Source organism: Vidua macroura, chromosome 5 (genome assembly GCF_024509145.1).
Source record: "Vidua macroura isolate BioBank_ID:100142 chromosome 5, ASM2450914v1, whole genome shotgun sequence".
NCBI classification, from domain to species: Eukaryota; Metazoa; Chordata; class Aves; order Passeriformes; family Viduidae; genus Vidua; species Vidua macroura.
The window spans coordinates 67,553,734-67,581,107 of record NC_071575.1 but is presented as its reverse complement, the minus strand read 5'-3'; the positions used below and the strand labels follow the sequence as shown (position 1 = coordinate 67,581,107).

Below are 27,374 nucleotides of genomic sequence, written 5' to 3'. Positions count from 1 at the left end.
ATTAACTTGGCTCTTCTGGCCAGTCTCCTTTAAAAAATATAGTAGTTCAAGGATAGGTATATGAGTCTAGAGAAACCTTTACCTCTAATCCAGCATTTATCAGTTAAAATACTCAACATGGATTATAACAGTATTATATGAAAAAATAAAATAAGAAATTCAGGTAGCCCTGGAACTTCCCATAAGAGGCAAAATTCTCAGCCTTCCTTGCAAAGATGCTATAACAAACAGAAAAATAAAGGGACTGAAGAAAGTTTCTCATATTTTAGTAGATGCCTCAATGGAATGCATTTGATTTGAGTACACTTTTCCTCTACTATCACCAAAGGTAAAGAGAAAACACCATTACTACTTGATGTGGGACTTTTATTTTCTCCATCTTGCAACTAATCAACTTAGTCCATGCCCGCAGAAACAAACCAAACAACACTGCTTATTTCTTGTCACATCCAAGTGTGAAATACAAGGTATCACCACAGTACTGTCTGCACTGAGTCCAGGCAGTAACTTCCCAATTTATTGCTGGAAAATTTAAACACAGTTATCCTTGGCTGGCCCAAAATTTACATACCTTATAGACCCAAACAGTGCAATGACCAAACATCTGCCTCCTCTTGTGTTCCATGAAAAAAAAAATAGTATCAAACTGAAGTTTTCTCTCAGGTTTCTCTCTCTCACACTGAAATACTGCATCCCTTTTTAATTCTGTGATTTCAATTTAGTTGTCCCATCTGCTAGAAGTGTTTTAATACAACATCTCTTTTTATATCCTAACATCAAGGTGATGATGCTAATTAAGTTCTGCTGTAGCCATCTGTAAGAGGAAGAAAGAGGAAAGAAGTAAACATGAGTATTTCTTCAGTAATTTTATACAACCCGGATTTCAACCAAGATTTTAGTGATGGAAAAGAACAAAGTAATTAGTAGATTTATACTCTACATGGATTTCTCTAGGACAAGTAATATTTGAAATATTTTTTAAAATTCAGAAAGGTTTCAGATCTCATAAAATGTTTGGCTTCAAATCAGAACACTTGTCAAGAGAATTTTATACTGCCATGATTTATCATTTTATTCAAAGCAGACTTTCAATTTCATAAATAAAATAATGGCAACCTCTTAAATTTCTTTACAACTTCATGTTCACCTTCAGACTCACAGGGCATGTAAAATGTTACTCCTCTGACAATAAATGACTAGTGGTAATTTTTTCCTCTAACGAATCTGGTATTATCTAAACATGGTACGGGTCTGGAGTTTCCCAAAAATGAAACCCATAAAAACCAAACAACAAACTCTACACTCTCAGTTTCACTGCAGTTGGAAGACTATGGAAAACAATTATAGGACTTTTTTTTCCTAAAAATATTGAATAATTCAATTTTTAAACAGCACAAAATTTTAAAAAGTATGGAAATGTGAGACCTTATAAATCAAAACCTACTGTTTAGCTCACGTCATATAAGCAACACTCCCAGACCCACTGAATGATTTTCTGATGTCAGCCTCAGCAGCCAAAGACTGAAGACAAAACCAGAACCATAGGTCTTGCACTGGGAGACAAGGTGGACACTCACACTGCGTGACTCTTTGTGGGATTTAGTGTTGTAAACCACCTATTTATCAACCTCTTATGATACAGGAAATTAAATTTAATTTAACCTGTGGCATAGGTCATGGCCACAATGAAAACAGACTTGCCCATAAAAACCCAAAATTAGACTCCACAACTCTGTCAGGCTCTTCAGCTACCCCATTAAATCCACATTTCAACTCATGAAGCATTAGTAATGGGGTTCTTTTAAATGGCATTCTGCAGGAATTTCTTCTGCACGGATCGAATTTTCATCTCCACAGTAGCTGTGCTTACTGCAGACCTTATAACAAGCTTCTGATGTTGAATGATGGATGCAAAAAGACACTCTCTTGGCTATTAACTGTGCTTCTAAGCCTAAGTCTGAAAATAAATCCTGGGAAAATTGGAAGGCAGAAGAATCCTTTCCCCCTCAATCTTACATACTATTTATAAAAACAGTTACTTGGTTAGGAACTTCAGTCCTAAAGAAGTTTTTTAGCTTGATACTACATATGAAATATGCAAATAATACACTGTGCTCCTTTGTAACATTCACCTCCCAATAAATTATATTCTAATGAAAACACTTTTTAAAGGGAAAGAGAAGGATGGACCTGAGGAGTAGGATTTAAAATCTTTACAGTTTAGTAACACCAATTTGAAAGCACCTTGGTAAACACTTCACACATCATCCCCCATGTCTCAATGGATTCACCTCACATTCACAGTGGGCTTCCTAGCAACTCTTTCTTTACAAGCCCATTTTTCCATTTACTGAGAACAATACTGAGAATGAGTCATTTCTGCAGAATATAGCTCTTCATGTACACCAGATGCCTAATGTTGCATGCTGTGAAGAAAAAAACTAACGGCTACTCAAATTACTGTATCGATCACCAAAACCTGTCAGCATTTTGCATCTTTTGTAAATGTTTTCTTTGGAATACTTGCATGTTTTTTAATGTTAATATTGTTCATCAAAATGCACCACCAGGTCCTGTAAGAGCTAACACCTAATTAGCTCCGTTAGTAGCAGCTTGAGAATACCTCCCAAACAATGACCAAAATTAATGTCTTTCACTAAGGGAGTAAAACAAACAGGAAAAAAAACCTGAAAGCTTTAGAACTGAGAAAGAGCATTCCTTCACGTTTTTCAAAGCTTTCCTTTTCAATTCCATTGAATTTGTTCCTATAAATAAGTATTTTTATGGATTTTGGTATTACATCTTTTTAAGCAGTTCTTACAGTAGTTCTCTAAAAATCATGCCTGACTAGTGAGGTACGTGCAGAACAGACAAGTAGAACTTCTGCCCGTCCGTCTCTGGAAGCAGCACAAATCAAAAATGAACAGTGAACAGTGCTGAAGTCGAGTAATTCACTGGGATGAAATTATACAACTCTTGGGGGGGGGTGTTCAACCAATCACTGCAAACTCTAAGGAAATAATTAGGAAGCTTACCTTTTTTCTTTCAGAGGTAAGAGGGTAACAGCTGAGCCCAGTTCTACCTTCATTCCTTTTGTTTACTTACAGAGGTGTTTCATTACCTGACTTGTTACAATTAGAGCAGCCTGATGTTATTTGGTTTGAAATAAAGGTACTTGCCTACAGCCACATATTACACATAAGGGCAGAACAGAAAAATGACACAGTAACAGGCAGATGCTGTAAATCCTAAATTATTCACAACCTATTCAATACAAAACAAACCAGTCCTAGCAAATTAATTCTAGTAGGAATGACATTTTTAAGTTATCCCTACAAATTATTTAGTTCCTCTACAAACAAAATATTTATCAGTTGCAAATAATTAAGATGTAAAAGACAAAAGTGTTTAATCAGTTCCTCATTAGATGTGTGCCACATACTACAAAAGACAGCACTACTTTAGCAAAGAGAAAACAAATGTTCAACACACTGAACATTTAACAACAGAACAACATTTAACATCAATTGAATTCAAAGAACATTGATTATTTCAAGTAGTTTTTCATACACTTGCAAGAGGCATTTTGGATTTTGAAGTTAGTTGTAATCTAGAAATAATCTAATTGTAAAACCTAGCCAGCAGTGCAGCTGTGTACTTCCAGTCTCTCGTTTCCATAAGCACTAAAGAAGCCTGGTTTTGCTCTTATTCTCATCTAGAGCATTAAGACTCTAAAAACTATTTTGATGGGATTACACAGAATACGACTGCTATTTTCACATCCTGAGCTCTCCTGACAACAAAAATGTTTTTACCACAAAAACAAAGAAAAATCTTTAGTACAACAGTAACAGTTACAGATGCTGACAAGCTCAATTTTCAGCATAATAAACGTCACTGGGATTCTCTTTGGGAAAGCGGCAGTTGCAAAAATGATAATAATTAGGCTTAATATAGATCTAAGCTAAATTATGGCAGCTGTACATGCCACAACAAAGAGCATATTTAAGTATCAAGTATGCAATTTAACTACAGCCAAACTCCCAAAAAATGTCTGATTCACAGCAAGTTACTGAGAACACAGAGTATCCCAGAGCTGCTCTTACCTTTCCTGGCAGTGTCCGTTCTCCGTCTTGCTGGTGACACCAGATCCTTTACAATCTGTAGCACTTGAATCATTGCTCCTTAGCAAGATCAAAGGAACAAGGTGCTCCTCTAAAATCCCAACAGGTTTCATTACTACACCTTATTACATGGCTGTCTTCAGTATGCTCAAGCAAAACTGCTGCAGGAAGAACTCATCTACCTTCCCAGGAAGATTTCTGCCTGATGACTCTACAGGCTGGGGTGATGGATTTAAAGTGACTTCAGCACAAGGCAACAAATAAACGCAAGCAGTCCTAAATGTATTTCTACAGAACATTTTACAATTCTTTAATGCAGAGAACACATACTGATTTCCCTAAATAAAGTTTAAAGGAAACATTCACAAAGTAGCTGAAGAAAAAAAACCCTTGAAGCGACTGCTGACAGATGCAGCATGCTCCCCTAGGCTCAGTAACTAACAAGTGTGGCTGCATCCTCTTTTCAAGTCAGTCTCAGTTCATGAAATTTCACGTATTGCTTAAAGACTCCGGTGCAGTGCAGAGCCAGCGTCAGACCCACCAAGAGAACTAAAATTAAACCCAGCCTGCAAAAACTCCATCAGGCACAAGCAAGCTCCTGCTAAAGACATTCATTGGGCTCTTTTTCTCCCCCCTTGAACAGAAACCTCTGACACCCTTGTACGTGACAGGAATTCTCACACACGGGGAAGCACACTGGAAATCCTGGGAGTATTTCAGGCATTCTCTCACCCACCACCAGAGGCCCAGAGAACTCTTTCAGCGAAGGTACTGTCATTACTTTCATTACTTCTGTCAGGTAATTTTAGGCAGAGAGATTGCTGTATGCACCCAGCAACATTTTTAATGACATTTGAAAAATGTACAAAGGCCCTTCAGAAGCGCCTTTTGTCAAAATTTCTGCAGAGCTAACCCAAAAAAAAAGAAAAATCCTTAGGAATCATGTTTTATGTGATCACTTTAAATAACTGTCAGGCCAGAAGAGGCTCTGTGAGCACTTCAGAAAACTGAATTCCTACACAGCAATGCAACACCTTGCACACACAGGGATCAATTTAGGAAGCCAACTACATGTTCTGAAAATCTTAACATGAAAACAAACCACAGGCCACATTCTCTGGCCTTTAGACCTTCTGTTCCCATTGCTTAAGTGCTGGGGGGGAGAAGAGGTCATCTCTTTCCATTTTTCCATTTCCAGCTGCTCACATCACAAGCATTTCAGATTTTAAGATTTACTGGCATATTTATCCACGTCCATGTCAGTCTCTTGAATCATACAGAGCACAGGAACAACAAACTATGTCTGTTATGTCAGTCTCATTCACAGCCTGCCCATTAATCTCTGTCAGAAGGAAGAGCAACCCAAAGTTCTATCCTATTTGGTTAGTTAATAAAAAGACAAGTAAAATCCTTCTCCCTGCCAGGCTGTCTGGTTTCTTCTCCCACTCTGTAAACATTCAAGTGTCCACTCAAGAGGAAGCTTGAAGAAACATTCTTCAAAATGGTACACACAGAATCCTCAGCTTTTCTATATTAAGAATAATTTCTAACTCCTGGACCTGAAGTTAAATTCCAGGTTTAAGACCAATGCCTTTTACCTAGAGAAGTTTGGAGAAGATCACTACAAGCAGACCCTACCAGAACAAGTATAATTTCAGAACATTTAATAAGATGTAAAATGCAGGGTTGTACAGTAAGGTTTACCTGAAAGTCTGTTATTTAATAATCCAGTGCTCAAAACTGCCATTGGAAGAATTTTTTCCACAATTATCTCACCATAAGGCATTTGTTCTTTATTTAGTTGGGTAATCAAACAACTTATCTTAAAATCAAATATATAAAACCAAAGGAATATCATTACTTGCAACTATATTACATTGCAAATTTTCTCTAAAAGACTGACTTCTAAGTTCATGGTGCACAAAACACAACTACTACAGAACTACTAAACTTTTGATGGTCCTTATAGTAACATACTATGGATAGGAGGAGAAAGGAAGAAAAAAGAGATAAGGTTGAATAAAATACTCAGTAATAACATCCACTTGGCCTTCCAAAACAAGAATACACCTTGCAGATCCTACAGTTGATTTCTAAATGAACTTGATTATCTCATTGCTACAGCAACATTCTCAAGTGCTGGAACAAGGAGAGGATGGTGGACTGACAAAGACTAACAGTTGGGAAAGGGGAGCAGAGGAAGAAAGAACTAGAAGGATGACTTGTACCTACTTTTGTGAAAAATTATTTAAAAAGGAAGAAATGAAGCACTTCACTACCTATTCCCAAAAAGGAAGTAGTTCCTTTTTCTTCCAAACTGTCCCTTACGTTGCTGGTACAGGTCCCTGTCCACCCTTTTCAAGAGAGACACACAAGAACTTCAGGACTGGAAGTCATTTTCACATCACACCTGCCTTCCTCATTGTGAAACAGTTTCTGAAGTTGGTACACACAGCAGTTTCCCTCTCTTCTTTATTGTGACAATTGGCACGTAGAAAAAAACTGAAAAAACTTGCAAAGCCTTAAAATAATTTAGGAAAATGTAAACAACAATCCATATGCAATGTAAAGAAAATGGTGCAAGTCTGAAGCAAGCATGATAAATAAGAAATTTCAACAAATCACTGCAACTTTGAAGAATTACACAGTAATCTTGGTGGCTGCTATTTATCTTTCCTCAAATCAATTTATACATGAAGACAGCAACACTAAACCTGCTATAGTATAGAGGCAATACCAAAAAGACTTGTAGAAATAAAACACACTAAATTGTATAATTTCATCTGTTACTTGTGAGTCAGAGCTTGGTTACAGTTCACTCTTATCTTTGACTGGTACTGAACCAACTGATACTTCCATACAATCTGTCACTACAACTGCCACCTCTCAGGCCACACATCCTGATAAAACACCCACTGTGGACAAGGATATACCAGACGGAAGTTCACAGAATTCTGACAAAGATACACAAGGTGAACCACTAAGAAACCACGTCATAAATTTAGTGTAACAATTTGAGTAGATTCTGTTTCAGAAAAATAGTGCTACATATTCAGTCATAGACCACTGATCTCTGCCAAGCATTTTTCCTCTTCAACAGAGAGCTTGCTAAGCAGTATGTGCTTGATGATGTTCTTGGATTTTGCTTTTCTTCCTTGACTTTAAAATTGTAGTGAATACAGAAATCATGCACATGTTAGCAACATGATGGAGTACACTGGTATTGAAAGGAACAGTTAACCACTATGGGATTTTCTGGATCACTGTGTACAGCCCTCGATCTCTCCCAAGCATAATAAAAAAAATGACCTGCATCCTGATTAGTCAGCTATCATAATTAAGAATAAAAATGCTTCCATTAACGCAATTATAATTAACTGATCTTTGGAAGGAGTTCTTTTTCATGAAGCATATTGCCAGAAGGTAACATATTTACAGCACAAATGATGCTGCAGAAGGATGGCTCAGTGGGTATTTGTCAAAGGTATTTGACAGGGGGTGGGGAAGATCAGAATTTAATTCTGAGGAAGACTTAATATTTTATCTTTCATTCTCTTCTTCTAATCTGTAATGTTTATATATTCACAGCATTCTGTCTAGGCTATTAAAAAACCATCAAGAACCCTCGGGGTTTTCCCAGGCAGCATTGCAGCTATCCAAAAAGTGCCTGCTTGTTATGTCCTCGTTCACAGAAAGATGTACAAGCTACTAACAGAGAAAAACCCAACTCACTGCAATGGCTCGAGGGCTTTCCTTCATAGGAATAACAGCCCTGCACACATCAGAGTTGAGATGCAAAGTTACTGTCACTGTTCTTTTTCCATCTCTTATCAAACTGAACTGTCCAGAATTCAGATATTCTGCATATTGATTACTCCCAACATCTCTGCAGAAACCTGTGCAGGTCTGACTTCATCATCCTCCCGTGTTCCCCACAGCCAGAACTGTGTCCTTTTCCCTACCTGTTAGACTCCACATATGGTTAAGATGCCAAGCTTTCAGGCCTGACACCCCAGGGAATGGAGAGCCCATAACAAAGTGGCCAGGAAAGTCCTAGCCCAGGGCAGTTCTGTCACTAATGTTTCAATGGAAGCAGGATCAAGCCTTAAGTCTTCTAGAAAGCAAATAAATACACAAAAAACTTTTGGTGACGCTCGTTCTGCAATAGAGCAAAGTCTGCCATTAGAGGCAGGAGAAGGGGATTTACAAGGGAGCAGGGTGCATTTGCTCTTTGGACCCTCCTCTCTAGGCTGTAACACCCAGCAGGTGTTTCAGCACCCTACGAGTCAGCAGGGCTCTGGGCAGGGCTGTCCCAGCAGGGCTGTCTGGAACAGGGGCTGTAAAAACTCCAACGCCATCAAAAGTGAGGGCACCTGCTCTTAATGACCCATTGGAATGTTTGCTTTAAAAGCTGCAGTTTCAGGAACCACACATGGCACAACTGCTTCAACTGCTTCATCGTCCCTCCCATCTTAGCAAAGAGGCTCAGAAAATGAAGATGATTTTCCCATCAAGATATGCAGGATAAAAGTTTTCAAGAACAGATTGAAGAATTAAGGAAATACAAGTCAAGCATTAGGGAAAGGATTTTTTAAACGTCAAATAAAAGCAAGAGTATATTATAAAAACATTTGTATAGTCCCTTCACAAAAAAAAAGCAAACTGTTTATTTACTGCAAAAACAATGAATTCAGATAAAGTCTACCCAGCAGCTAAGGCAAATACCTTAACTATCCCCACTATCCTCAGAAACATTTTGTTTTATGATACTCCTGTCGTTTCCTGTCTTCAAATTATTATTTCGAAACAATTAGGCATTGAGCTCTAAAACAATATATCATAAAACAAATTATTATTAGCTGCCATGAAGTAGGTTATCTATTGTTTCTCACTAATATTTTGAATTAATTTTCCAATCTCTGAACTTCTGAAGCCTACAGTTTTTACTAAATTTTCAATAATCTGTCATAGTTGGATGAGAATTCTAGAGTTCCAAATCAATAACTAACTAACCCATAAATCTCTGAAACTTTAAATTCTTAATCTTCATTATTTTTTACAGATCATGCTTTGAAGCATGAAAGAGGCAAAAAGAAGAAAACCTAATGCTCTCAAGAATTCCTATGTGAAATTCTGATAGCCTTTCTTGAAAAAAATGTCTGCACCAGTCACACAACTACATTTATTATTCAGGAGGTAATTTTTCAAAAGTGACTGCTTTTGGCTACGCATTTTTCAAAGCATTCAAAAAAATAAACAAACATCCTCACAGTCTTCTCAATGGTCCTTCAGAGTCAGTAAATGCTTAATCCAACGGAATTTGCATCCACTTAGGAGTATTTTTTTCTTCATTTCTAGCAGGTTTGCTACCAATTTTAAAGCATCAAACTATGGCTGCAGATCTAGGAGCCTTATTTAGAAGGCATCTTCTTGGGAAGAGAAAGTAGCTTGATCTAAAGGCTGGAAAAGTAATAATTTCAAGAGAAAGCTATTTTTTTAAAGTCTGTTTTTCTTTACACTTTAAACATACTAGAAAGCTGTTCATTAAACTCAGGTAATGGAAAACTTCAATAAATGGTCAATGAAAGTAATTCTACCCATTCCAGGAAAAAACCCTATAAACTCAAAACAGAAAAAGAAACGCTGTAACTGGGAAAAAAAGGGCCACATTCCGCAGAGCTTACAGCACACAGTAAAGGAAAACTACACATTCCATGATCCCATCCCTGCTCAGTGCTCTCACTGTCACCCTTCTTGCACAGTTTTCACCCCCTCAGCTCTTGCTACAACACATTCTGCACGTGGCTCTAGACTATAACAAGACAGACAGTGTCTCCCAGAGAGCCATGATGAAGCCAAGGGAACTGCCTGTGTAGATCACTTTTATCACCCTGATAACAGATACCAGACACTAATGGAGATCAGTATCGGAAGTTTGTGCTCATGAAGTCTTGATGCACTCTTCCAAAAAAAAAAAAAAAAAAAAAGTTACAAAAAGGAAAAAAGCATGTGTAGATGTACAATTTATTTTTTCTTCCCAATAAATGTGTTTTATACCTGTCACCTCCATAACCAAAGGGTACTGCTGCTTCTTTTCTCCTATATTTTCTGTAGAACTGTAGTTTAGACATACAAGTGCATCTACACTGCGCCATTTAGCAACAGTTCAAAGGGTTCCAAAAGCTCTTAGATATTTAACCCATAAAGACCTGGCAAAAGGAATAGCTCAGGCTGCAGTGCAGAATTCCTTAGATACAGACGTACTCACGTCTTTTGGGTCTATGTGATTAGGACTGTGTTAAGCAAGCTACAAAGCATTATGAAAATGAGTAAGAATAGAATCACAGATTCTTATCGTGAATCAGCAAATTAATTCAATTTCTTTCTCCTCACACACATTATGCCCTTCAAAGGCCAAATGGTCACTTTATAAGGCTCAAGAAATTATCAAGAAAGCAACAACAAAGCAAATGGAATTCCACCACCACTCTCCAGCCCCCAAAAAAAGGTTGTCTCTAATCAGTCCATTTTAAATTATTGATAAAATAATGTTTGGTGGGGTTTTTTTTTAAACAGGAGGAAGAAAGAGCATGGTAGTACAAGATCTCATCTCAGTGAATGCACACACCCCACAGATTTCTCAGTGTTCCTCTTATTAGATGGCAAGTTTTCATATAGCTTTAGCTGCAAATGAAGATTTTTCTGAGAAGAAAAAAGTTCCATACTAAAAGTCTCAAAAAGAAATCAGACATTAATGAAGTTGCAATTACAATAACAAAAACTATTTAAAATATATTGTCTAATAATATGCAGCATTTCAAACAGAATATGCAGCAATTTTACACTGCCTGGATTTGGGTCATGGCTGTAGTGCTAATCAACAAATTTATCTTAAGCTAAAGGATATCATTAAATGTTCTGTCAAACCTAAGCACACAGAAAGAAGCCACACTAGTCATTAAAGACTTTTTTCGGTTTTGCTATATTAAACACAAATCGAAACTATTACTATCTTACATGTGCAAATACTGAAGTCAAAGTACATTCATTAGTTTAATCAGGCATAGACTGATAAAAGTGAATGTGTGTTCAACTCAAAGACAGAAGAAAAATAAAAACTTTGCTTTTAATTTAAACCCTTACTTGGTTTTCTTTTGAAGAGGATATGAATGAGACTAATAATCTTGTACCTCCCTGAGGCAAAGAAAAACTAGAAAATTCTATGCACTGCTATTTGTTAGCATGATTAAATCCTTCACTGCATGTACATTTTTAGGCTGATATTTAATCCACGTAATAAAATGCAGCTGTAGAGAGGCACCAGGAAGAACATCAAACCTTGTTAGTCCACTGCAAAATACACACTACTTCTATTAAGCCCATGCATTTGCAGCCATAGTTTGCACAGCAAACAGTACACAGTGTGGCTTTCTGTCTCTGCAAGAAAAATCAAAACTTTCAAAATACTCTATAATAGGCTAACCTAGCGCTTAAGGTGGCATCTAATCCTACAAATGCAACCTACCTTAGTAAAGAGAGAGACACATTCAAAGGAAGAACAAATTCAACATTTCAAAAGTGGCCAATGGAAATGAACCCAAAGGTCACACAGAGCAGAAGGGAACTACCCTCCTTTAAAAGGAAGTGTACATGGATCTGTTTGCTTCCTGCACTTGTGTTGTAATGGGACACACCATTACCTGTCAATTTCAGATTTCTGCCTCCTGCTCTCCTTCTATGTTCACTCAGAATGCAGTCTTTCAAAGCAGATTTTAACTAATGTGCTTTAAAAATCCAAGCTTGAATGTGACAATCATGTTAACTGTGACTACTTACATGCTCCCACTGTTGAACAGTGCTCCTATTCCCTCATCAGTGAAAAAATGGTGGAAACACTTGAGCATCTGAGACTTCTTTAGTCAGCTTCACTTTAAGACAATCAATTTATCCAAATGAAAAATGCCTTACCTACTTATTCCATGAACAAGAACACAGGGACCAACTAACACAGCCTCAGTTTTGGCAGATGGGAAACTGTAGTGTATTTACTGTTCTCTGTGCTCTCTGCAGCTGTAGAGAATTTAATATCATGCCAAGTTTCAGCCAACAACTGCCATGGTCCAGACAAGAAGGGTCATCACTCCACCCAGTATTACATTCAGGCACTGCAACCCAGCATTTGAACTCCCACAGGCACTACACCAGTGCTAGAGGAACAGAAGTGCCATCATCCCCCCTTGTAGTGGATTTATCCTTGTTCAATTTCACTGAATAACATCCAGGTAACCTGGCCTCATTACATCATCCTGTAAGTCCACTGAATATACAGTGTTAAACAAAACACAAATTGGGTTAGTTCTTCTAAATGGATGCTCCACTTAATGACTGATTGCATTAAGAAGAGGAAAAAAAACGACTCAAGAGCCTTACAGTGAGTTTCACATAAATATTATTTCTTTTAGTTTGTTTTAATGCACAAGGAATAAATAAATACTGAAATGTCATTAAAAGTGACTCATTAGCCTTCGCTCTAAAAAGAAAACTTTCCTACCACATACTTAGAGCAAAACATACAAATGTTTTGTCATTGTTTCTGATATAGAAAAGGGAGGTGGGGGACAGGGAAGGAAGTGAGGAGGAAATAAAAAGCAAAATTGACACTTTTCAATTTGTACCTCCTTTTTACAGCAAGCAACAGACTAATTTTTTTCTCTCCTGTTCTCCAAGACCATTACATCCTTCAAACACTCTTACAGTAATTTGATGCAACTGGGGAAGAGAGGAAGCTAAAAGCTTGTCTAGTTTTTGCAGCCAGATATAAAATAATATGAGCTGTAACTGCACTGAAGCTCCCACGGCAAACAGGGTCTGCAGAGCAGCCTGACCACAAGCATGGCTGTAGCATAGCATCACTCCAAAAACTTGGAGCTGCAGCCCACAAGTGTCACCTCCAAAGCTAAATTTGGGGGAGAGCAGGAAATGAAGGTTATGCCATTGTACTGTTTGTACAACTCGGACACAGTAACACCACAAAATAAAACTCCTTGCATAATGCCGTATAAAATTATACTATTAAAAAAAAAAAAAAAAAGAGCGAGAGAATAAAAAAGCTTTCTATTGAATGCAACAGAACATTCTGGTGAGAGACTTACTTCCCTATGTCCCTAAAACTTCTGGCAAGTCAGTCTGACTGGTGCTCAAAAGAGCTCTGAGTAAGGCTTTCAGCACTCCACCACAGAATTAGGCAGGTTTTCAAAGAGCTTTTCAAGGCTAAAACAGAAAGACTGTATTCAAGAATCCTCTCCTATGGCAAACCAAACTGCTTTATTAAAACAAAGTGCCCTTATACATTAGTGATCTGTTAGATTATTGACTGCCCTGGCCAAAAGCACTCAGGTTCTTCAGCATGTTGGTATGCCTTCTATTCTGGATAGCATTATGTTACACAAAATAAAATTGAGGAAAAAAAGGAAGAGAAGAAAGAAAACAACACCTCATACCAGCTTCTCAAACCAGAAGAACTTGGGAGTTCTACACAGATTTGTGCTTGCTTTGGAAATTTTGAGCAGGATAGGAACAGGTTTACCAATAGCCTTGAAAAAATTCCAGTGTTATCTCGCCAGTCTCCAACATAATTTTAGGAATTAAAATACCTTAATTATAGGGGAGAGGGTCCTTTGCAATGAGAGCTTAAACAAGCCTTATAATCAGCTGTTTGATAGGGTATCACCTAAGTGCAGCTACTTTGTTACCACAAACATCTGCAACCATCCTTGTAAATACTGAAAGGATAACAGGCTGGATAGTTTAAGAAAAGATCTTAAATTTAAACAACTATGGAGCCAATAATCTCACTGACATTACTTACATAACCCCACTTCTGGCAACAACCCCAAATATTTTCCAACTGTGTTACAAATCAAAGAAGTTGCTTCCTATCAGTAGCTGAGTAAAGCATGTCAAAATAGTTTTTCTTGAAACATAGTTAGTTTAGCTTAAAAAAAACACACATCTTTTAAATCAGGTGCTTTGTTTCTTGAATATGAACATGAATAACAACATAAAATAAGACTGCAGCTCAATTATTTTTCATGTCTGTGATAAAGCTACACCACTAAGTAGCCGTACTTCACTTTTCCTACACAGTGCTGCATATTATTCAATCATTTGTATGGAAAGTGAGAATCAACATGACTCATGACAGGCAAGGAAAGTTCTGTGAACACCTCATTTAACACTGCTGTTGGGAAAGTTCTTCTTTAGTCCATTTCTAATCCTTCATCCCATTCAGCTGTTTTGTGAATTCTTTGAATCAACAGGAAATAACACCACCATTAGGGAGCTTAAAACTGCAGCCTCGAAGTCCTCCTACAGAAACTGCAACATTGTTCTGTGATTACGCAGTGCCTTATGCAGAGAAGGCGGTGCCCACCCAAACATCTACATTTATACCTGTTGCTTTTCATCTGTATTTTAGTTGGGAATTTCTGCATCCTTCCCCCTTTGGAATGTACTTGAATACCACCCTCAACTTATCACAGGATGAATAGGATCCCAGAAATATGAATTGCTTACATAGTGGCAGATACTTGATACTCACTCCAGAGAACAAGGTTACAGTGTTCTTGTGCTACTCACTCCTTCTGCTGCAGGAGCACCAAAGACCCACGATAAAGGCATCATTGTGCAATGTTCTATATAAAGGAGCACAGAGAGAGGCCCAAAGACTAAGATTTAAATTAAAAACTATGTAATGGGAGAATATTATCATGCCAAAAGCATGTACTCCTGTGTATGCCAATTAGTCATAATAAATCAGCACTCCTTACTGGCCATCAATAAAAACAGAGGCAGACAAATGTTAAAAAATTATTCTCCTTTATTTATAAACACATAAATAGAAGAATTCTACTATCTCTCTAATGTAGGTATATAATTTCACATTGTAAAGAAAAATAATTATATAAAATATATATCACAAATAAAACATGTAATTAATGTTTAAATATACATAAATTACTATCACAACCATCTTTTAGCATCCTTGTTGTTTCAGAGACACACACAACTAGAGTATCATAAAGTAAATAATTTGTAAATAATCCAACCTTAATTCCCAGTACAGACATTGCAGAATAAACGTGAAGTGCAAGTGCCTAAAAAGGACACATTTGGGGAACAGTGTGTTTCTACAAAAACACTGGAACTCCAACAACATAAATGATGATAATTTTCCTGCCACAGCTCTCCTGTCAGCTCAAACCTAACAATAGTTGCCTGCCAGTGCCAACATTTTGATTTACAAACAGAAATTACATCTCTTTAAAAGTAGGTGTCACGTTACACTAATTTATTTAGAGAAGCCCCATCAACCAGCCAGGAAAAAGCCCACATGGAAGAAGATATATTTGAAGTTCCCTTTATGGAAAAATAAATTTAAAAATAAATGTAACACCTTTTAAAAAATGTTCAGTCAATGGACCCGAAATGTATGAAAAGAGTTTTATAAATTTAATTTTACTATACATTAATTAATTTAAATCAAACAGTAAAAATTTTACAATACCTCTTTGTTAGCAAAGCCCTACAAATGTGACATTACTGAACTTGAACCTACCACCTGCAAACACAGCTTCTGGATGTGATTAATACATTTTAACTGCAACCTCCTGCAAAGATGCAGCTTCATTTCAGACTATGGAGATTGAAGACTTACTTTGTTCAAGTAAATACGTGACAAAATAAAAGTCAAAAACTGTTTATCTGCCTGTTTGACCTAAAAATAAATTTTAAGTGCAAGGGAAGCAACGACTCACCAGCTGTAAATATCCTAAAAGGTGATCAAAAATAAAGTATGGATTATGAAAACAAATTTAAAAAATAAATTTTAATCTGTTTAAATATAGACAAATTTCAAAAAGCTTCCATTTGTGTTCTGATTTATTTCAATAGCTATACTATGAGAAAAAAAAAAATCCACAAGGTCTGAGAAGCTGCATTATTACGTCAACTGAATAAATAAAAATCCAATATAATAAAATGCAAATATTAAAACAACAAGTTCGTTTCTACTACAATTTCCTGCATTTCCCCCATGTGATACATCAGTTTTGTGCGAAGTATTTGGGTTCATATTTTATTGCTACTCATGCACCCTGTGTATTCAGAGGAGCAGTTTAATTACAGTATTGGTGAGAAACTGGGTCATCCAAGATCTGATTAGCCCTCTGGAGATGCCTCTCCTTGCTTAGCATAGAGGAAGCCCAAGATTACCACATTCCTGAACAACTTAAGCTACAGTTCCATGCACACTTCCAGCAAGGCAAAACCAGCATTTACCAGAATCTCACCCACAGATCATCGATCCCCACCCCTGCAGGGCAGCAGTGCATCCATGGATGGCAGCTACCTAGGCAAGAGCTCAGGGAGCCCCCTCAATTCCAGTCAGCCCCATGAATGCTCCTGTAACAAGGAAGAATGCAGGAATTCAGGCAGGCAAAGGACACTGGCCCATTTCTGGCATGGGCAACATTTTAAAGCGGTCACAAAATTTTAAGACCCTGAGTTCAGCCTTGGCTCCTGCAGCCCATGCCTTTCTAATGAAACTTCATTCAAAACTTCCTTGTTGAGACCACACAGGTTTCTGCAACTCATTAATTCTGATCTCTGAATATGTATTTTCAGTTAGAAAATTATCTCCAGCCCAGTTGCTCACAGTATCACCAGGTACAAGCTGCACTATGAAGAGGAGATAGAGCAGCAAGTAGCAGTACCCCCAAAAAAAAAGGGATCTGAAAAGTTAAGACAACACAGAAGAGCAACAGTGAAGCAAGACCGAGTGACAAGTTCTCCTACTACAAGATTCCAGAGCCAAACAATAACATGTCTTTTTCATGCTTCAGCACCTCACTACAAAAAAGTTAATAGTGTACTACTACTGATGCAAATTCTCATGTGTCTCTACAGCTACAGTGGAGAATTCCCTTGACAACTTCAATAAAAGAGGAGGAAAAATTAAATAAACACTGATATTATCAATGAAGCAATTTTTAGGGGGTCACTAATATACAGTAGTATACTATTTAAGAGTCTTGTGGGTTTCCTTCTTTTTCACATAGCTAAGTTGCAGGGGGGTTACAATAATTTAATTCTTAACATTTTTTACAAACATATCACAAGTCTTCAAAGCCATCTTTTGCAAATCTGTATTATGGCTCTTTGTCCTCTGTATCCAACAATTCTCTGTTACTCAGAGCTTCAGTTTTTCATAGAGAATTATTATTTCAAGTTTCAGGAAATATAACCCAAGAGACAGCTTCTTCTCTATTTCTCAAGTCACAGTATTTATGAAGATTAGAAGATAACTGTGCTGTGAAATCACAACAATTGTGAAAACACTTCACTAAGTGTAGCTTCAAATTTGCATTTTATGACTAGGCTTTCAGGGTTCATAGTTTAAAACTAAAACAAAAACCTAGCATGTAATAACATAATAATCTGACATCCTTTAACTATTCATTATTCTATATTGTTAAAGTATTTTAGTTTATTTGTAAGCTTTCCTTCCCCAGCATGCAGTTGTCTCAGTGAATCAGAACCTAGACTTCTTCCTTTCTTTCATTCAATCTCAGCTCATTGCAAAGAAGTGATGACTACAAAGCCTCTTCCACCAAATCATTCAGTTTTTAAATTATTTGCAACACTTTACCCACACTACATAAAATGCACAGCCACCTACACTTCAGGTAAAACAGATAAAAAGCCCCAGTATTTCACTTATGAACGATTTGACTTGGTCCTCAGTTCACTATAGATTCATTCTGACACACCAGGAGGGGAGACTGGGAGGTGAGGGGGGGAAATGAGCCTTAACTCACACACTTTCCTTAGAACAAGGAGCTCTAGAGATGCCCAGAACAAGCACAGAAATAATAATGTGTAGAATGGTTTGGGTTGGAAGTGACCTTAAGATCATCCAGTTCCTATGCCCTGCCATGGACAAGGGACACCTTCCACTTGACCAGGCTGCTCCAAGCCCCATCCAACCTGGCCTAGAGGGACTCACTACAGCACTGCATCTCCATCTGGCTGACCTAAAATGTTAAGGCTGACCTTAACATTTGCTTTAGTTCCTAAGTTCATTGTTCATGAACAGGGAAACTGACAGCCAAAACTATTTCTTTACATACACTATGAGAATACAGAAGAAAAGAAACAAAGTCTATGTTTTCAGAAATCCCAAAACCACAAGGTTCCTCTGTGAACACAGACTAGAAAGCCAGAGCTGTAATGAGAGGTCAGTGTAATGTAACCAACCATCAAACAGAAGCAGCCTTTAATCACACCACCATTGTGAGCTTGATTTGAACTGGTGAGGCAAAAACTGCCCCCATCATTACCAGGCCACACCAACCATCTGCAGAATGCAAGATCACACTGCACAGCATCTCTCAAAATGTGTTCTCTCACGCAAAATGTGTTCCTACCCTCAGTCAAACAGAAAGAAATCTTGAATTGATGGGAGTGAAGCACAAAGAAACAGGTGACCTTCCCAACTGCATGCAGCATTAAGTTTTTAGTGTGTTAGAAATAAAACTAGAAGCAGAAAGACAAAGTCAGGAAAGAAATATTCTGTATTATAAATTGGCACTGCATCTTATACATTTAAGGGGGAAAAAATGAAGATGTCAGCAGCCTGTTACAATAGCGTGCACTAACCTTAAGTTTCACTGCATCAGCTCAAATAATTTCATTGTACTGACCCTTCCTCAAGGGAGAAAAGAACAGGAAAATCCCCAAAAATACAGAGCAGAGTTTATAACATTAAGAATTTATCATGATGCTACACATTTTCTGGCCACTAAGTATCTGGAGAAAATGTAGATTAAATCAACTCTGTGGTGGGACATTCTAGGCAGTTTGCATCCACCAAGATTTCTTTGACAAGTTATCTTTAAATATAAAACAAATCAATAATCAACTTAATTTAGCTACACTTGGTACTATTACAAACCCTTTAAGGATCTGACCTCAGTGTCCTATAAGGCATACAATGGAAAAGCACAATTTCAAATACAAATGTGTCTTACCCTTATTATGAAAACAGACATTTACAAAGCTATTCCACAGAAATAAAAGCCTTAACAGGGACTCCCTCAGTTTTAACAGATTTCTTTGTGTTGTCCAACAACAAACTACCACCATGAATGGTGAACTCTGCAATTCTGTCAGTGCTCTTCCCCAATACAGGGAAAGATCTAGTACAACAGGATCCAAAGCAGGCACTTACACGCCTGGTAACTATTAAAAAAGTTAAACAAAAAAAGCAGTTCTCTCATTCACTTTCAAAACTGATCATTGGCTTAAAAATAAGCACGTGTGTGCTTCATAAGTACCAGGACATTAACAGATTTACTTCTACAAGACATTTAAATAAAATAATAAAGCTTTGTGTGACAAATTTTATATGGTAAACAAGAAATCTAATACAGTAAAAATTACTTAAGCTAGTGAATAAAGTTGGCAAAAAAAAACAAATAGATACGATCTGTCTGAAAAGAAATTTAGGACAGGTAGCAGAAAAAGGATTTAATCATTTTAGGACTCAGCATCTAGCACAGCCCTTCACAAAGATGAAGTGCCACAAAATGGCCACAAAATGGCAATATACTGAATTAAGTACAACACAAAAAAATCAGCAAGCTTCAATCATGTAGCCTGCACATAATAGCATTCTGGAGTTTTTAGTGGCCTTCTGAAGGCTGAGATTACCTCATTTTAGAAAGATTTTCGTTTGAATGACACTAGGTGATGCACAATTTAGGAATGCTAGAGACTCCCAGCATTTTTAATACATCTAGCTATTCTAGATGTCCACAGATTTTGTGAATGAGCCCACATAAACTGAACTATGCAAACAAATACAGCTTCATAAGATATGGTACTTACCTTATTGGCTGAGAAATTTAGAAAAGAGGAGCATAAAACTAAGGACTGTGCTTATAGTTCAAGTTTCTCTCAAGCAAATCATAAACTAAGAAATTCAACATCAGCCAAATATAAAACATCTCATCTTCTCTAAACCATACTTTTAAAGAGTGGAACCTTGTGTTGTGCCCTTGAAGGCCATCACAGCACAGGCTTCAGAATCCACTCTACCACAAGAATGTGGCATCCTGCACTGAAGAACACCATTACTGATGTACCACAAAAAGTACTGCCAAAATGTTGTCTTGCATTTGAATAAGGGTCTTCATTCTTCCTAATGAACAGCTGAACCCTCCAGCCTGGAATCAGCTCAAAATCTGACCAAAACCAAGGGTGTTTTGCTCTAGCACTGTCTGTGTGTGCTGTACCCAAACCAACATCACCACAGCAGCACCCTGGAAGTCACACTTAACACAGCAGCTGTTGAGTCAGTTATTTGTTATGTGTAAGACTGCACATAAAGCAATGAAAAGCTCTATAAATGAAGAGTCACATACAGTGTATGACAAATCAGGATGTTTGAACAACTGCCTGGAAAACTGTTCTCTATGCAATACAGCAAATATTTTAAACATCAGAAAGTAAACAAGTGTGAATAGCAATATGAAAGAAAATAGAAATAAATCTGTATAAAGACTAAAATAGTTCCATCTACACCAGCATGAACCCTATAGCTCAGAAACTCCTTCAAGCCTTTTTTTGTGTAATTTTTCCTCTGCTGCATTTAGCAAGCATTTCATAATTTTTCATAATTTTTTTAATTTCCAGATGTCAAGAACAATCATTTTTCATTTAGTTTGACAAGAAATTTAACCAACAATTTTCTTTACTCATTTCCTCCCAGAAACTCAAATGGTCTTATTTTACTAACAAAGGATATAATTATCCTATGAACAAGATGCTTTTCCTTCAGCATGTTCAGTACAGTTGTGTTGAAGCTGAGCTACATTACAAATATAGTTCCTGTGTAAATGAAGTTTTATCCTTATTTCTACATGAGACAAGGCCAAGTAACATTGCTGACAAAAGCTGCGTGAAGAAGCCTCACATCTGCAAAACTTATGAGACCTTCAAATACTCAAAGGAGTTCACTAAAAAGAGGTTATCTTACCCATCAGATACAACCTAAAGCAAAATTTCTGGTGTCTTTCATCTGGTTTTTTCCACCATAACAGACATTAAGTCACAGTTTTCTGTGGCTCAGATCATTCCAATACGTGCCAGAATTCCTCTGGGATCAAACCTCTATACTGGAATTTGACAAACGTATTTATTTTTTTCCTATAAAATGACGTCCATTGATTTTATTTTGGATTTTTATCCGTTATTTTAATTTACTAGGCAGTCACAAATTTTGGAATTCTTAGTAAACCCAAGGCATTTTTCCCTCAGAGTTATATGTTTTATTTATACTGAATAAAACAAACATCATCTTGTTACAGAACTCAACTTCTTGAAAATGAGTCCAGACTACAGAGAAGTCTTACAGAGCACACATTGATCGAAAACTTGCAGATTAAAAATGGCATCTGCCAAATCTCAGGTTTACTTGGTTATTTTTACAGGACCAAAGACACAAAATTCAGTATGCACATATTTTCAAGGAATAACCACTTCCCAAAACCTACTACAGAAGTACAGTTATTCTAAACTACAACCTAAGGGTTTCTTTTTTTCTCAAAGAAAGAAATCTACTTACTCATGACTGGAAACTTCTTTGTATATAATCCAAGACAGGTCTTGAAGCAAGGTATTTTGTTGGAGAAGGTTTCTCAGAGGTATACATGTCCTGAAGTGGAGGAAAATAAAAAAACAAGTAATTTTTTCAACTTCAAATCACTATAATATATGTTTACATATAAACTGTCTTTCCTACTCTCTTTTCATCCTGTTTGTTTAAAAAAAAAAAGGAAAACATATGTTTGTTATGACTGGGGAGGTTTACTGCTTATGGATGTATTGGCTGTTTATCGACTCAAAATGTGCACCTTCCTCTAACAATCACATTATAAACTTGTGTATGTACTTTGAAAAAAAAGTGCTGTAAAATATAACATTTGTTATCTCTTGGGAGCAGTTAAAAAGTTAAAAGTACAAGACCATAACATGGATATAGTAACTGAAAATTCCTAAGTAGTATTTTCCTTCAGCAACCTCAGCTGGCAAAACAATGCAGAAAAAACCCACTTTTTAAAACACAAAAAAATGCAATTAAGATTACTAAACAAGCACAGGTTGGCACTGACATCAAACATTTCCTTCTCGGAAACAAAACCTGAAAAAGTTATCATTTCTAGCAACTATAAACCTACAGTTCCATCAATTCCTCATCGATTTCAGAAAAGATACCCAAGTAGGGCAGATATGGATTCACTAACAGTAAGCCTGGCCCTCCCTGAAGCCAAATATAGAGGACTTAATCTCCAACAATGACAGCATAGCAAGTACATTTTGAAAAATTTATTATATAATCTCCCTCCTGCTGCTAAAAGCAAGTTTAACCAAGTCTGATAGAACAGTTAAATGAAAGAAACTTTACTCACAGCTGAAATGAAAAGAAGAAATCCAACATATCTACTAAACTATACAGAGTTTTCTTTTAATACCTGCACAAATGGAGACTATCTGTAAATTAAGGAATATTATGTGATATATTTCTTCTTTTCAAAACAAATTAGAACCTGCTGAACCTCACCACCTGTGCTAATCCAGCCTGGTATCTTGTGCTGACTCAGATTTCAAGTCTCAACTCTTCTGATCTCTTCATGCTCAAAAAAAACCCCAAAGTAAAATGCAAAAAGACATAAGAAAAGACTTAACTTTTCCTAAATTATGACTTCACGTAACATTTACAAATCTACAGCACTTAGCAAAGTAGTACAGGAACTACCACAGGACATCTCAAGAAGGTTTCTTTATCAACTGCTAAAACAATTAAAAAAAATAAAATAAACATCAAAGCCACACACACCACAAAAAAAAAGAAATCCAGCTGCCAAAAGGAAGCCTTTGGTAAAGCTACAGATTGAAAATTACAACCAACTTTTTTTCCCACTGAAAAAGTAACACAGGGAAGAGACTCACTAGGGAAAGAAAGCAGCTGAAAAAATCCACACACAAACATTCTAAATAAGAAGAGATAAACACAAAGCCATGAGATGCTACATCAGTGATGAATAGTTTGAACTGCAGGCCCTGTCAACTTTCCATGAACGTCTGCTAAACCAAATATTTAAGCACACACAGCCCAATCAAAAATGAAGTGTCTGTTAAAACATATCATTAGAACTGCAGCCTTGTCAGCTTCCTCTTGATTACTGGTTTCAAAATTAGCAAATATAACTTCCATGACATTTAATTATTTACTGGGCTAATAACACCCATTATGTTAAGAACATCAAACGGATCAGATATCCCTCAAGCCAGGTCCAAAGCACTTTTGACCATTTTCACACTACCTTGGAGCCCAAGTTCTTCTCGAATCTTATGCATAAACAACTGGAGGACCAGAGTCTCCTATTCAACTTGATTTTCCAAAAGCATTATCTCACCTTAGTTTTGTAAATATGAACTAACAATACTTTGCCTCTGAGACATCGTGTTACATGACATTTTATTGTGTGTATGTACAGGAAAAGGCTGTTCATTAGGAAAAAACAAAACAGCAGCTCTGAAAACCACTTAAGGCTAATAATAGCTTAATTATGCAGCCTCGTCGCTTATAAAAATCTTGTCACGTAACACTGAGGAAACGAGATGGGGATGATACAGAAGCTCTGTTCTACCTAAACGTGTGAAAAGTGAATGCTCCAGTGCACCAGAGCGACCTGACCTCCGACTCCCAGCCACAAAGTGCTGCTCCTGGATTGCCTTCAGTGTCTAAATATTTTGTTTAGCTATTGCTAGCATCTGTTTAGCACACAATGCAGACTTTTGGTAAATTCAGCTGTTGTTCTCTGAAATAACACTACGTGTGTGTTTTATATAAATTCCCTTGTAAATAATTTTTATAAAAAAAGGCAAGTTTTGTCTTTCATCTGTGATTTTGAGTACAATAGCAAGCAGTATTGAAAGTCAACACTACCAAATAGCAGACAGTCTCTGTTTTCCATTGCATTGCAATAGCAACACCTTTACCTTGGGATGTGTGTTAGAAACTAAACTGTTTTCACTTTGCTTTCTCAGTCAACCTGATTTATTTCAATGCCTGCAGGGTTCTCTCCTGTACAGAAATACTACCAACTACTACAAAACAGAAAGACTATTATTTGTTCAGTGTCTTTCTGGAAGACACCATCTTGGAAAAACTTTTAATTCAAAACAGTGCCTGACACTCTTTCCGCTCTCCCTTGCAATCAACGAGGCTGTAATAAAAATAAAAAATAAAAGAACAAACCACCAACCCACCCACACATACCCTTGATCTTTGTCTTTTCGTCAAGAGCTAACCCTTGTATTCCACCTCATGTTTCCTCTATGACACACATCTACTCACTCAGTCTTGGGAGTATCACCTCCAGTAGCTGTGAAACTACTGGCATTTTAGATGAGATTTGACAGGAATAGCTGCAGTGAGTGAAGCTCTTTGCAACTTCAAATTCACACACACTCATGATACATTCAATTACCTGTTTCCATAGCTGGTGCCAGGTCTCTTTTTTACCCAATACTCTGTTTCAGGATAATTAGCAGGAGCCAGATTGCAAGCAAATTACAGCATATTGTACTTCTATGCAGTATGACTCTACCCAGAGAAGAGATTTTGCTTTAAGTTGGCAATTAAAGATTCTGGTCTAGCCTGTGTGTGTGTGTTACTGTAGTATCTGTTTAAGTTAGATACTAAGGAGTTAACATTAAGAATTTATACCCCTAGTTCCCAAAAACCAGGAATCACAGAAGCAGCATGCAACTGCCCTGCATAAACACACAAAGACAAAACAGTCTAAAGAGAGCCTGCCTTGCACAAATCAGTATTTTAGTGTCATTTACTGTCTTCTTTAAACCAAACATTATGGCCCCTCACAGAAAACAGACAGCTTTCAGAAGCACTATGTTTTAGATTTGCACAGATAGCTGGCTGACAAAACATTAAGTCTGAAATTGGTGGTTTCTGTGCTGTATAATCAGAGGGCAGAGGAACAGCTGGTTAAAAGGCAGTTCTACTAAATACTTATTTTACACTGCATCTCAGCTGAATTAACTTATAAGTTATAATCAGAAACAACAAAAGTTTAAAAGAAGTAAAACTAAGTCACTTCAGAGCATAGTTATTAAAAAGAACATAACAAAAATGCCTAATATAGCACCAAGCCTCTGAGCACCCCAGCTCAGTAAAATGCCCAAGACAGCACAAATGCACAATTCACGACCAAGTGCAATTGCGACTGTTTCAGAACCTACACAGAATCACCGACTGGCCACAGATGAGGAAGCACATGGAAATACAAATGAAACAAGCCCAACGACACACCCTCCTTTGTTCATAGCAGGAATATTTACACTACAAAGCGTTGAGGCAAATCGCCTTTAGTTTCAGGCACTGCTGATTGGTCGCTGCGTTTAATACACAAACGCCTGGTAGAGTTGGAGTTTCGACTGTCACACGGCAGCTCTAGATTGCAGGGCACGCAGCAAGCTAAAAAACCATAGAAAACAATTATTTAATATAGTTATCCTAACTGAAATGATCGTCCACAAGATACATTTGTTGTGAACAGGGCAGATGTGGATTTGTTTTCACTCCACTGTAATTCAGTGAAAGCTGAAAACCAGCTTCCCTCACAGCCAGTTTTCAGTGCAGCTGCCTCCTCCAAGCAGCAAACGGCACAAAGAAAGTTATTCTCGAGCATATGCGGGTGAACAACTGGTACAGGAGTTTGGAAACAGAGACTTTTAAGTCACTACTTGACTCTCGTTCAGCTGGCAGCTTCGCTGGCTTCGGTGGTTTTCTACAGGCAGCCATCCACGCCACAGAAAGAACCTGAAACACCTGACAATAACTGGCTCTTTGCTAGCAGTCCCAGGGGAGAATGAGGGCTGGGAGAGGGCCATGGAGACCCAGGGCTGAGCACAGCCTGAGGGACGCCCTCTCTCCCAGCCCACTGCTGCCAGCCTGGCACTTTCCACCACATACCTGAAGTATTACAAAAATCAGAGGAGGGAGCAGGTACAGAGAGAGCAACGGTGCCAGAAAGTCACATTAAAGGGTTCAGCCATCGAAATCCTCCCTACTCCTGACTAGGGCGGCACTGTCGCCTCCCACATGGCCAGAAGAGGGGAGCCTCAAGGAGGCCCCAAGTGTCGGACCTACAGCCGCGACTCCCTCAAGCACACACCCACACACACAGGCCCCCCAGCCCCGCTCTGACTGCGGCCCCTCACGGCGCCACACCTCAATTCAACCTTACAATGGGACCAGGGGCATCTCCACAGGGCTTCCCCCGGGCTCCCCCAGCACTCCCGGCTCCGTCGCGTCCCGCCGCCCCCTCCCCAGCAGAAAGAGCAGGGAGCCTCCAAAAACACACACCCCTCCGCTGGGAATGGAACAGTCCGAACACCCCAGTACCCTGCGGGAGCCGGCTCCCGCCACTTCCACCTCTCCGGCCTCGCAGGGGGTGCGCCCCCTCCGGGGGAGGATGGTAGCGCCCGCCTCCCCTCAGCCGGGAGGAACCCGCCCGCTTCAATGGAGGGTCCGGCGCGGCACCTCCCCACACACACGCGGCCCCCTCCCCGCACCCCCGCAATGGACGGGTCCAGCCCGCCATCCCGGGGCCGCACAATGGCCGGAGCAAAGTCCCAGCCTGTCCCTACCTTTGCTCGGCTTCCTCCTCTTCCCGGGGCCTCCCTCCGCCGCCTTCCCCAGCGGCGCGTCCGTGCTCGCTGCCCCGGGACCGGCAGCCTCCGACCAGGAAGTGCCCCGATGTGACACCGCCGCTATGGAAACCCTCCCCGCCCCCGCCCCTCCCACAGGGCTGACCCGCCGCGGCCGCCATCTTGGGCTCGGGACGAGGCGCCTGGCCGGGGCCGCCAGCTGCTGTGGGGAAAAAGGTGGGAAAAACACAAAACGGGGCCCGGTGCCCTCAGAAACTCCTTGGCTGTGCTGCATGAGCTGCCAAGGCTCTCAGTATGGACATCCATTCTTCTGTGTGCAGTTCTGGGCTTCTTAGTATGACACCATAAACATCGGGATAAATCAAACTTCCAAACTCTTTATTTTCTAGTATTGGGGAGTAGGCATTACTTTATTCCCAGCTGGAGTGCATA

The 27,374-nt window shown here is 38.4% G+C and overlaps 1 protein-coding gene across 2 annotated transcripts in view; it reads right to left on the bottom strand.

Moving 5' to 3' along the window:
• USP6NL (USP6 N-terminal like) overlaps positions 1–27,005 on the bottom strand; it is a 110,447-nt gene extending 83,442 nt beyond the window's left edge. Inside the window, exons 1-2 of one of the 2 annotated variants that reach the window (XM_053977688.1) lie at positions 26,922–27,005; positions 21,811–21,900 (exon numbers count right to left, since the gene is read on the bottom strand). In XM_053977688.1, the coding sequence (XP_053833663.1) occupies positions 21,811–21,814 (4 nt within the window). In that variant the 5' untranslated portion in view covers positions 21,815–21,900; positions 26,922–27,005. Of the gene's footprint in view, positions 1–21,810; positions 21,901–26,502; positions 26,555–26,921 lie in introns of those variants that run through there. The other variant, XM_053977689.1, reaches the window with a different exon arrangement.
• Between the last annotated feature and the right edge of the window lie 369 nt (positions 27,006–27,374).